General features: G+C 44.5%; 1 protein-coding gene across 1 annotated transcript; it reads right to left on the bottom strand.

The window, feature by feature from the left end:
- Window positions 1-4,770: 4,770 nt before the first annotated feature.
- On the bottom strand, window positions 4,771-5,845 carry LRRC10 (leucine rich repeat containing 10). The gene has a single exon (XM_045464256.1). It carries the CDS (start codon window positions 5,696-5,698, stop codon window positions 4,859-4,861), a length of 840 nt encoding a protein of 279 aa, XP_045320212.1. The 5' UTR covers window positions 5,699-5,845; the 3' UTR covers window positions 4,771-4,858.
- Between the last annotated feature and the right edge of the window lie 6,623 nt (window positions 5,846-12,468).

Genomic DNA, 12,468 nt, shown 5'->3' on the forward strand with positions numbered 1-12,468 from the left:
ACTGATCTTTTTTTTTTTAGTATATCACATCATGACATCAGTTTTCAGGTGGAACAAGTGAGCATATCATGACCAAGAAAACCTACAGGTTTCAGTGGAAGTGGGTTTAAATATCTGTCTTGAGGTACTAGATACCCTGGAGTAAGATCTTGATCTTTAAGGATACTTGGGCATGTTTTCTCTAAAGGTCTTAAAAAGAATACAACAATAAATGTTAATCTAAAAAGAGGTAGAAACATGGGAGCTTCATTGTTACATCCAAGAATAACCCATGCCTCTTTACCTCTTTGAATTCATATGCTTTGAAGCCCTTACAGATGTATTCATAAACCGAGATTATCTCAAGTTTACAAATCTTAATGTCTTTTCACTTTCAGAGGTAAAATAGCAACCTATGCCCCTCTATAATTCCTCTAACAGTTTTAGGATAGAGTTTCTTTTAACTCAAACTGAATATGGAAGCAGTTTTTTGCAAAATTTTTGTGATATGGAATTAGAGGTTTGGAATAGTACCTATATAAAAAATTGAGTATTTAGGGTTTTTAAATCCATTCTAGGTACGCATGTGTTGACTAAAACTAAAATAATTTTTAAAAATCTAGGTAGCTTTCAGTGTTTCTTTGAAGGATAATATGTATACTGGTAATTCTTTTATTATCCTTAAGCCAGGATCCATTCTTTGCCTGCTGGGAGGCCATGGGCCCACTTAACCTTTACTGACTGTCTCACACCTTCCTATGGTTTAACTCAGGAGGTACTGGCAGGACATGGGGATAGGCATTCGGTATTTTCTTCTTGCGTAGCTTGCTCTTTGGAGATGACTGCATCCCTGTGAGACCTACCACTACAGCCTCGCTGGTAGATCTTCTCCCCGCCTTTATTTTTTAAAGTTTATTTTGAGAGAGAGTGTGTACACACTCGTGGGAGGGGCAGAGAGAGGGAGAAAGAATCCCAAGCAGGCTCCGCACTGTCAGGACAGGGCCCAATGTGGGGCTCAGTCTCACAAACCGGGAGGTTATGACCTGAGCCGAAATCAAGAAGAGTCAGACGCTTAACCAACAGGGCTTCCCCAACACCCCTGGTAGCCTCTTTTTTCATGCCTTTTAGCTCTTAATAGGTGAAGGTAACATTTCCCTGTTCATCTAGCCTCACGGGTGGCAATTGCTACACTGGCTGCCTCAGTATTATCTTGAATCCCCTCTTCTCCCAATGTTGCCCAGCGGTAGTTCTTTGCTGAGGTCTCTCCATTTTCTTGCATTTTCTTGCCAGGATAAAATGCATTTTCTTGCTCTGATAAAAGTCAACAGAATACTCTTATCCAAAGTCCTTTTCTTAAAGTCTGCCTTGTCTTGTACCTATTCTAGTGTATTAGAACATCAGTAAAAGTGTAAAGAGGACTTAACTTTTTTTAATCATAGAATTACTATAGAATGTTTCAGGTTGTCAAAATAATAAGGACAAACCAGATTTTAGATTTCTTATTTTTTAATTTTATTTTTAAGGTTTTATTTATTTTTGAGAGAGCACGAGTGGGGGAGGGACAGAGAGCAAGGGACATAGGATCTGAAGTGGGCTTCACTGACAGCAGAGAGCCTAGCCTGATGCAAGGCTCAAACTCATGAACCAGGAGGTCATGACCTGAGCTGAAGTCGGCCCCTCAACCAACTGAGCCAGGCGCCCCATCAGATTTCTTATTTTTAAGTTGAACAACACCTAACACTTCTTTCAAAGGTTTATTGAAAAGGTTATATGAATTAACTTACACAAGACTCTGAAGATAGTACCTGACTGCCCTACAGATGTGCTCCATAAATGTTTGTCCCCCTACCCTGTGGGCTGGCTCTTGATAAAATCTCCAAAATCCAGGTAAACGTGGAAGAATTATACTAGGCACTGAGGATTCAAAATTTGTTTCCTATTCTGCAGAAGTGGATCCTCTAGAAAGGAAGAAAAGCATGTAAATTTAAGTTTTATAAATAGCATTAATACTCTTTCTACAGTAGTGAGATTATAGGGCGTATATATACAGTGACAAAAAGCAGAGAGTAATGTCCAGCAGACACATGCCCATGTCTTCGATTCCCATGCCTCCTGCCTCTCAGGATACATGGGTTTTGTGTCAAGAAATAGTCACATTTTCCAAGTATGTACCTTGGTGATATTGCACATTCTAGAGTAACAGGAAAAGGGCAAAGAACATTCATTTAGAAATTGAATAAATCCTTGGTAATCATGTTGGTGTATTTTCCCAGTTAGATAAGCCAGAAGCATTTCACCACATTGTTGTTCTTTTTCTTATATTCAAGACTATAGATACTGTTGCTGGAAATTTTACCGAGCCAGAGAAGGCCTTTTTGTTCTATTAGCATCATGTTTTTCCCTTCAACCAAAGAATTAGACTGCTTGTAAGTAGAAATGCCATGCTGCATGGTGTAACACTTCATAAAAAGGACATGTTACGTAAACATTAGCTGTCACCTGCCAGGCACTATTCTATGTGCCTTTTACACAGTAATTTGGTTAATCCTTACAGTGCCTTCAAAGATGGAAATTTGCCATTTTACTGATGAGCAACCTGAGACACACAGATGGTAAGTGACTAGGAAATGGCAAAGCTGGGATTTGAACTCACGTAGTTAGAAAGGCCATGCTCTTTACCATCATACTACACTGCTGTGTTACTGTGTGTAGGATATGTGCTTCTAGTTAAAATTTGCATATAGTTGATTTTTAGGGTGCAAGCCCACTTTTTAAGTGTAAAATTATGAACTGTTAGTGATGTTGCATTTCAGATAAAAGATTTTAGTGGGCATCATTTGTATTTAGAGAAGCTAAATAAAATTCTGTATAAATTTCTCTGGTGCATAACATTTCGTGTTTCAGGGCTTTTAAAATTAGGAGTAAAGTTACATTTGGTGCTTCATTTCCCCCTTTTAACTTTGTAATTATGTCAGAATTTCAAGAAAACATCAGAGAGGTATGGAAATGTTAATATACATTTACATGGTTATTTTTTTTATAAGATTGACTGAAACCCTATAGTGAAAACATTTTTGGATAGCAAAATCAGTGTTGAGCATTTAACCATTGTTTGGGAAATGTTCTGTATTATTTTAGAAGAAAACCATTTGTGTGCCAAATGTTTACCATTAGACATTTGATTCAGACCACTTAGCTCATTAGATCTGTTGGCTTCATGCTGTTATATGGCTTTAGCCTACAGTTGTACTGGAAGAGATGGGCACATTAATCTTTGGAGGAGGAAGACAGGGTCAAAGGTAAAAGTCTGAGCCATCTGTAAGGCTGGCTGTGGACCCAGTTCGGAGGCAATTCTGTTAGCATAAAGTTTTAAGCATCAACAGTATAGTTTTGTTTGTCATTAGGCATGAAAAAATAAACTATAAATCCTAGCTATGTAATGGGAATCTGGACTCGTTACGAAAGGAGTTAAATGTTTGAAAACCTGTAACATTTAAGATTAAAGGGATCTGTTAGCAGGCTAATCAGTGGGTTGCAGATATTCTATAGACTGGGAGGTGGTTTAGCAAGAAATATTTATGGTAGGAAAACATGAAAATAGTCTGCTGGGTAACGTCATTCTAGAACCAAACTTTGCTGAGTTAAGATGCTTTTATGGCAAAAGTAACTTTACAAGCCAAACACATGTAAGTTTTAGTTATGACACTTTTTGTGTCCTTGTGGGTTCAAGAACATGACTGTTATTAAATCATCCACAGACAGCAGTATCTTTAAGGTTGATGTATTCGTGGGAAGAAGAAAAGGTCACAGTTTACTTCTAAAAAAATGGCCAAAATGTCTAAGCTTGTACACTGACCATCAAAAGGCCCTATCTAGAAAAATCAAATCCAAATAAAGGCTAAGAAGCTGAGGCTAGAGGCAGAAGTGTCTTATATATACCACAACCTTCAACGCAGATTTCCAAATGCTTGTTTCAAGTAAACAGATTTCTCACCTGCTACCTTTAACCTAATATCCTGGAAAGTGGTTTCCCTCCACGGAAGGGGATTCAGTTCAGTTCTTCGTAAATGTGAATAAACGGGAGGGCTCTACGGAGGCAGGCAGGTTACAACTAGGCTCAATTTTAATAAGACCACATTGCCAACAAGAGGTTCTACTTTCTAGAGGACTTGTAGTATTATAGTGACAGTAAGCAGTTGAGAGCAGACCTGGGGTCAAACCTTGACCTTTAGGGAAAACCAGCTAAATCAGCATGAACCACTGTCAAGTGTATAAGGTGGCAGCCGTACTCCACCAGGAGGCATTTTCTATCAGAGGTCCTCTCAGCATTCACTCAACTGCAGGGGAAAAGCTTCATCTTGAGCCTTTGCAACAGCACGGAGTCTGAGAGTCTGACTGACTAGGTAGAAATGTCTTTTGTAAGAGGCCTGAATTTGTCCCTATTTTCATATCACTTAAGGTCATTCCTAGTAAAATATATCCTGCAAAGGGCTGGAGCCAGGCCACCTGAACTCTCAGGTGAATTCTACTAAAGAATACCTTATTTGAAGAGTTCATGAGCATCCTGACCAGCCGCTTGTGGAGTAGAGAAGGACAGAATGTCCTAGCCCTTCGTACTCTTCAATGTTGCAAAATACCTATTTGGAGGAGCTGATTTGCTTGCAGAGAGTGAGGCCAGCCATAGCACCCAACTTCACTTTGGGAGAAATGTTGGCCAGAAATTCTCCCTTAATGTGAGTGAGGCATTTCTTTGGACTTCCATCACTACCCACTGGCAGAGCATCCCGTGTGTCCCAGAGCAATCCTGTACCCTCTAAAGGAGAGATCTCCAGAAGATGCTGGAGTCGGATCCTTGGCGTTGACCTATGACTGAAGCTCCTCAGGAGTTGGGAGGAAGAAGTAGAGGAGGCAGGACAAGTGCCTCTCCCTCCTGACTTTCCTCCCTGGCCAAGGCGTAGCGTCTGGCTTTTCTGGGGTCAGGCTCTGGCGTCTCCTCTGCCCATCTTCCCACACGGCGCACGCCTTTGGCCACCTTGGGTGCGTTCCTGCAGGGATTGTGGTCATAGATGACCAGCTTCAGACTCGACAGGTGGGCCAGGCTGGGGAAGTAACGGATGCTGTTCCTGTCCACGTCGATCACCTCCAGGAAGGGCATGTGCAGCAGCACGGGGGGGAAGTCAGTCAGCAGGTTGCCTGAGAGCCAGATGGTCCGCAGCTCTCGGAGGCGCTGGAGCTGGCCTGGCAGCAGACGCAGAGAATTGGAGCCGGCATGCAGAGTCTTTAGGAGACTCAGCTCGCAGACCACGTCCGGCAGCTGGGTGAGGCAGTTGGCCTCGACCCACAGGGTCCGGAGATTCTGAAGCAGGCTCAGCTCACTGGGGAGGTCGCAAAGTTTGTTGTTACCCAAGTAGAGGATGCAGAGCTGTTTCAAAGTACACACCACCTGGGGCAGAGCCTTGAAGTTGTTGAAATCCAGGGCCAGGATCTGCAGATTCTGCAGCTGCCCCAGCTCAGGAGGCAGGCTGTTGAGGTGGTTGTCACTCAGGTAGAGCTTGACCAGCTCCCGGAAGGAGCACACGTGCCCGGGGAAATGGCGTAGCTGGGTCCCACTCAGATCTACCATCTTGTCCACGGGCATCTCCCGGAGATCTCTGACCACGTAGTTCTGGCAGCAGTCAGCAGGGATGAAGGCCACCAGGGCCCTGATGGTGTTCCCCATGAAGAGGCCGGAGGCAGGGTGAGCCCCAGCCCACCGACTCACCCTCACCGACGGGGCCCACTGCGGGTTGGGGCTGCCGCCGACTGCCCTGAGGCCTATTTTCCTCTCCCATTATAACCTGGGGTTGGCGGGACAAAAGCCAGTCACTTCAACAGAGAAAAGTGCTGGTGATAGCGACTTGAGTGTCGGGTGACAGGCCCAACACACAGGGTCTGGGGAGGCCGGGCCTGATTCGCGTACTCACTTTCAGTCACCTAAGCCCCAATTGCCTTTATCTACATTTTTCTGTTTGTTTGTTTCAAGCTGAAAATAGCTTCACTGTTTTTTCTAATGATAAAACAGTAAGACATCATGTAAAGGTGTAACAGGAGAAAATGAAAAACACGCACAGCCATATTCCCCAGGAATGAACACTAAACATTTTAAGGTATGTCCTCCAGCTTTTGCTACAAGTAACCAATTTATTAAAAAAAAATTCATACTGCTTAAGAGTCTTACTTTTTCATAACATGGACATATTTTTGTGTTTGTGGGTATCTACACAATTATTTTAAACACCTGTATTCCATTGTATGGAGGCATCGTTGAAGTGTAAACAGCTCTCTGCTGTCATCTGTTGGCATCTAGATTGCTTACAATGTGTCACTATTATAAATATCCTCATACATGCACTGTGAGAGTTAACCACTGATTTCTTTAGGAAATGGGCTTAGAAGTGTTCCTGGGTCAAAGATACGCATGTTTGTTTTTTTTAATTTTTATAATGTTTATTCATTTTTGAGAGACAGAGACAGTGCAAATGGGGAAGGGGCAGAGAAAGGAGGACAGAATCCAAAGCAGGCTCCAGGATCCGAGCTGTCAGTACAGAGCCTGATGAGGGGCTCAAATCCACAAACTGTGAGATTATGACCTGAGCCGAAGTCAGATGCTTAACCAACTGAGCCACCCAGGTTCTCCCCACCTCCTTTTTTTTTTTGAGAGAGAGAGTGTGCAAGTGAGTGAGGGTCAGAGAGAGAGGGAGAAGGGGGGCTCACCCGAAGTGGGGCTTGAGCTCACCTGATGTGGGACTCAAACTCACGAACCGTGAGATCATGACCTGAGCCAAAGTCAGATGCTTAACCACTGAGCCACCCAGCCGCCAACAGGTGTCCATTTTCTTAGCAGGTAATAGTTTTCCATAGTTTACAAATTTGCCTTTGACAAAAGACGAGTGGAAAAGCAGAAGAGAGGGAAGAGGAAAGTCAGACTCCCGAAGCTTATATAAATGAGGATATAATTCTCCAGTTCATCTACGGCAGATAACAGCTAATTGCCCATCAAAGGTTTCTGCTTTTCTTCCACAGTGTCCAGTTGTGGGAAGCAGCTGCCCAGCCAGGACAATTTCTAGTATGAGTCTAGGTCAGAGAGTCTAATTCTGGCCAATGAAATGTGGGCAGAAGTGATACCTGTCTTTTCTAGGCCTGGCTCATTTAAAACCAACCCCGCCTACCTCCACGCTCTCTCCATCTGCCTGCTGGATATCAACACCCAGGGTGACCTTAACTGCCACCATGTGGAAGTCACATGTTGAAACTGACAGGGCCTTGGTCCTTCTGGATCCCTGGAAAGGTTAACATTCCTAACACCCTCAAAGCTTCAGGTCAATTCTGATCTTTCTGCAAGTACCCTCTTGTACTGTTTGAAATCTTTTTGTTTGAATGTTTTGTTTTGTTTTTTAACTATAGACATCTATTTAAAAACCATTCCAAATGAGACGATCCATCAACCTGCCTGCTGTATGGGAGAGAGCCGGGGCTGGGGGAGTCTCAGCAAACTCTTTACCATCCTCCAGTGCCTTTGCTGCTAAATTGCTCCTAATAGATTGAGCAGAGCAGAAGAACATTCCGCGGGAATGGCCATTCCACAGAGCTCTTTGGTGATGCAGTGCCACCACCCACCTTTCTCCTCAGTCACAACTGAAGCTGGTGTCCTTGGACTTTCTACACACTGAAAGTCAAAGGCTGTCATCTCGAGGCTCCTCCTTGCTGTGTTGATTTTTACTATAATAAATGGCCTCTCAAAATGAACAAATCAGGAGACTCTAGATGCTGGAGAGGATGTGGAGAAACGGGAACCCTCTTGCACTGTTGGTGGGAATGCAAATTGGGGCAGCCACTCTGGAAAACAGTGTGGAGGTTCCTCAAAAAATTAAAAATAGACCTACCCTATGACCCAGCAATAGCACTGCTAGGAATTTACCCAAGGGATACAGGAGTACTGATGCACAGGGGCACTTGTACCCCAATGTTTATAGCAGCACTCTCAACAATTGCCAAATTATGGAAAGAGCCTAAAAGTCCATCAACTGATGAATGGATAAAGAAATTGTGGTTTATATACACAATGGAGTACTACGTGGCAATGAGAAAGAATGAAATATGGCCTTTTGTAGCAACGTGGATGGAACTGGAGAGTGTGATGCTAAGTGAAATAAGCCATACAGAGAAAGACAGATACCATATGTTTTCACTCTTATGTGAGAAACTTAACAGGAACCCATGGGGGAGGGAAAGGGAAAAAAAAAAAAAAAGAGGTTAGAGTGGGAGAGAGCCAAAGCATAAGAGACTCTTAAAAACAGAACAAACTGAGGGTTGATGGGGGGTGAGAGGGAGGGGTGGGTGGGTGAGGGGCATTGAGGGGGGCACCTTTTGGGATGAGCACTGGGTGTTGTATGGAAACCAATTTGACAATAAACTTCATATATTGAAAAAAATAAATAAATATAAATGGCCTCTCGACAAGTACTATGCTTTGCCTCTATATTTAGCCTGGCCACTGTGACCACAGATGGTCATGAAACAGCTGCCCTGTTGTCCCTAGAAGTAATGATGACAATGATTGCCACCTGTTATTATTTGTAACTAATTGGCTAAACTCTAAGCACTGTGCCAGGGGTTTACATATACTCTCTCTTCTCGGAAACTGCCAGAGGAATATTTTTTATCCCCAATTTTCAGATGAGAAAACTGAGGGTCCCAGAGGTTGAATAATAACATCAAATATTTATTGAGCACTTACTATGTTCTGGAGGCAAGGAATCTTGTGGCTAACGAGATAGACAGGATAGGACCTTGTCTCACAAACTACACAATTCCACCAGAGCCGGGATGGGGTTCTCCTCCTGGAATTAAGGTCCCACCAGCTGACAAACTCTGGCCTCACACTCAGAACTTCCACTGGGCACTTTAATGATATCCCCTAAATACGAGCATGGAGCTAAGGATAACCAAATGGTTGAGAAAGGCCTTTTGTGTGGATGGAGACAGAAATAAGCAGAAGAAAAGAAATCAAGAAAAAAAAAAATGGAGAAAGCAGATTGTAATCAGCCACACTACAGTATTTTCAGAGTTTGTCCTGCCCTCATTTTTCATGCCTTTGTGTCAGGTTTAAAGTGAATGAAACGTCCCTTGGGAAGCATGGAGGGTTATGGATTGACCATTACCATGATTGTTTTATTGGCCCATCTCGACTGTTGTCCTTGGCAAGGGGACAGCCTGCAGATTCAATGGCATCTAGGTTGCTTACAGTGTGTCTGTGAAAGACCCACACGTCCCTCTTCACAAAGTCACTGGAAAGACCACATCCTCTCTGGCCACAGATGTCTGTGAGTCTATCAAATGGGTCACATGACCCCTGTGACCCCAGAGGGCTCTGAACTGGCTTATCTAAGGGACAGGTGGGAGATGTTCAGGGCTCAGTTTAAGGACTGAAGTTGGTGATAATCTCTGAAAAGGAATGTTGGAACGGTGGCCTGGGTATAAGAAGGCAGCAGTTTAAAGCAAGAGATAGGGGAGACAGGCCTGATCCTGACAATGACTAGTTCCTGGGGGGTTTGCAAAGGGCACAGCCTCCCATTGCTCAAGGCACACAGGGTTGTGATCTTGAAGCTTCCAAAAAGAGCACTGACCACGTCACCTCTGCCCTTCATCTGCTTAAATATCCACTGTGCCCTTCCCGACCCCCACCTACCTGTTTCCCCCCTGTCGGCCACAATGCCTCCTTGTGGGACCATAGAAGCCCCACCTCAAGTCTGGGCAGGGGCTTCTGATTCCCGTAGAATGAAACGCAGACTCGTCAGTGAGGTTTACAGGACCCTAGAGGATGTGCCCCTGCCCAGCTCTCCAGCCCGCTTAGGGCTACCCTCCTCCTTTGCTGCCTCCTCTGGTTCATCGAATGTGCCCACCTTCCTCCTCATTAGGGCCTTCCCCCCTGCAGCCCCCTTTGCCCAGAACGTCCTCCCCCCCCCCGCCCCTCCCCTCACTCTTACTCATTTGTGCTGTTGCACCATACATGTCGTTTCCCGACCTAGTGATTTTGCACCGTGCTGACAGTACTCCCCTGTAAAAACTTACTCATTGCCCATCTCCCCGGCTGGATTCTAATCCCCACTCAGCACATCGGCTGGGATTGGCTTCCTGTTGAATCTGTCGTCTCCACCTCCGTACCTGGCGCCTAGCTGGTCCTCAGCAAGTGGCAGTAAATGAGCTGATGCTAATTGGCCGGTGAAGTCCGCCTTGATTTGCCCACAGAAAATTATTATTATTATTTTTATTTATTTTTGAGAGAGAGAGCGAGCGAGCGCACAAGCAGGGGAGGATCAGAGAAAGACAGGGACAGAGGATCTGAAGCAGGCTCCCCGGTGACAGCAGCGAGCCCAATGTGGGGCTCGAACTCCCAAACTGCGAGATCATGACCTGAACCGAAGTCACACGCTTAACTGACTGAGCCACCCAGGCACCCCACACAGGAAATTATTTTTAAGTACTAAAGACAGCACTAAATATAGGAAAGAACACAAATTTAACTTATTATCCCCATCAACACTGCTATAGATAGTATCTTGCGTAAAAACCTTGAGTTTTACACACACACCCACTCCTGCTGGACTGCAAAGTCCTTGAGGCCTGTCCACTCTGCTGCATTCTTAGCACAATGACAGCACCTCGGACAAAGTGGGCAGTGATTTATTCCACAAATAAGTGATGAACTACAGACAAAATTCCCTGCCTTCCTGGAACATTTGGATGAATGAATGAATGATGTATTACTTTCAGTTTGATAACAGAAACTCAAACTGCTAGTAGCCAGTAGCTTGACCATATATATTAATGAGTAAATAGATTTTTTTCTACCACTGATCATCATTGAGGTTAAGAGACGGGGCTCTGAGAAAGACTCAGAATTTACTCAGAATAGTCGACCAGATCACATAACGTTGGAAGCACCCAGAAAGGAACTCACGTTTGCTTGGTAACCTGTAGGACAAACTACCATTTTGTGCCTTCCGGAGCACAGTGCTGGGGCCGAGGCTAAGGGCTTGCTCTGGGGTTTCAGCCCCTGACTCTGGAGCATGCTGAGCCCGCTCTGCAGACAGGTCCAAAGGTGGATTCCAGAGTAGCCTCCCAGAACACTCTGAAGTTCATTAGATGCTCTGTCAGCACTGAACTGCTGGAATCTGTTCAATAGCAGCTGCTGAGCTAAGACAATTATTCAGAGACAAGGGAGCTTCAAAAGTGAGCAGTGCAGGGAAACACAAACCCTGAAAACGTTCCATCCACTCACCGGCTGGAGAGCCCGGGGAGAAAGGAACGCAATTGGAAAAGGCAGCCTTTTTCCAGCTTGCTTGTGAGTGATAGGAAGGAACATTGGCCTCGAAGGGATTCTGCCTGGCAACCCTTAGGAGCCAGCAGCGAGGGGATCCCTGTTCTGAAGCTGGGTTTCTTGACAGCCTGGGGTGATAGACCTTGCCCGTGATTATAGCTGAAGGCCATTTCAGTGAGCCTCTCTGCTTCTCTACTTTATGGAGGGTAGGATTTGCTACCAGAACTCAGATCAGTACTTTCTATTTCACTGCAGTGTTTCACGGCTTTGTCAGGTTTAATGCAACTCTGGGAGTAAATAGGTCCTCCCAGTTTGTCGACCTTGGCCAGTGGTTCTTTTTTTTTTTTTTTTTTTTTTTTGGCAATTAAAACAAATTTTTTTTTTCATGTTTGTTTATTTTTGAGAGAGCATGAGAGAGAGAGACAGAGCGTGAGTGGGGGAGGGGCAGAGAGAGAGGGAGATGCAGAATTCGAAGCAGGCTCCAGGCTCTGAGCTGTCAGCACAGAGCCCCACGTGGGGCTCGAACTATGCATGGCGAGATCATGACCTGAGCCGAAGTCGAGCGCTTAACCAGCTGAGCCGCCTAGGCGCCCTGCCAGTGCTTCTTAACTAGTGTTGATCTTGCCCTTCAAGAAATGCTTGACAATGTCTGAAGGCATTTTTGTTTGTCACGACTCAGAGTGCTGCTGGCATCTAGTGGGTAGAGGCCAGGACACAACTGAACATTCTACAACGCACGGGAGAGCCCCCACAGCAAAGAATTGTCTGGGCCCAAATGTCAAAATGCCAAGGTTGAAAAACCCTGGGGTGTCCTAATGCCAGCCAGTCCTCCCCAGGAAAAGCAGCACCATACTTGTAAACTGGATACAATAGCAGTATTTTATCTTGACTGGAATGTATTCTTTTCAGTCATGGGGAAGATTTTCTTTCCGTTTAATAAGGTCGAGTAGGATAGTCCAGAAACACCCGTTATATAACTATCCTCTCAAGAAATTCCTTTGGCATTCCTGAGATTCTTAGATCTTCCTGACAAGTAAAGGGTTGATAATGTGAAAGTAGCTTTGGAAATTGGAATTGCTTACAAACTTTATAAAGGACTCATGAAGTCTCTTATAACTTGTTGGGTGTTT

The sequence above is a fragment of the Leopardus geoffroyi genome, chromosome B4 (genome assembly GCF_018350155.1).
Source record: "Leopardus geoffroyi isolate Oge1 chromosome B4, O.geoffroyi_Oge1_pat1.0, whole genome shotgun sequence".
In the NCBI taxonomy this organism is placed as follows: domain Eukaryota; kingdom Metazoa; phylum Chordata; class Mammalia; order Carnivora; family Felidae; genus Leopardus; species Leopardus geoffroyi.

What these genes read in the sequence shown, in the direction of transcription:
- LRRC10 (XM_045464256.1), bottom strand. Translation starts at nt 5,698, where the DNA reads ATGGGGAACACCATCAGGGCCCTGGTGGCCTTCATCCCTGCTGACTGC.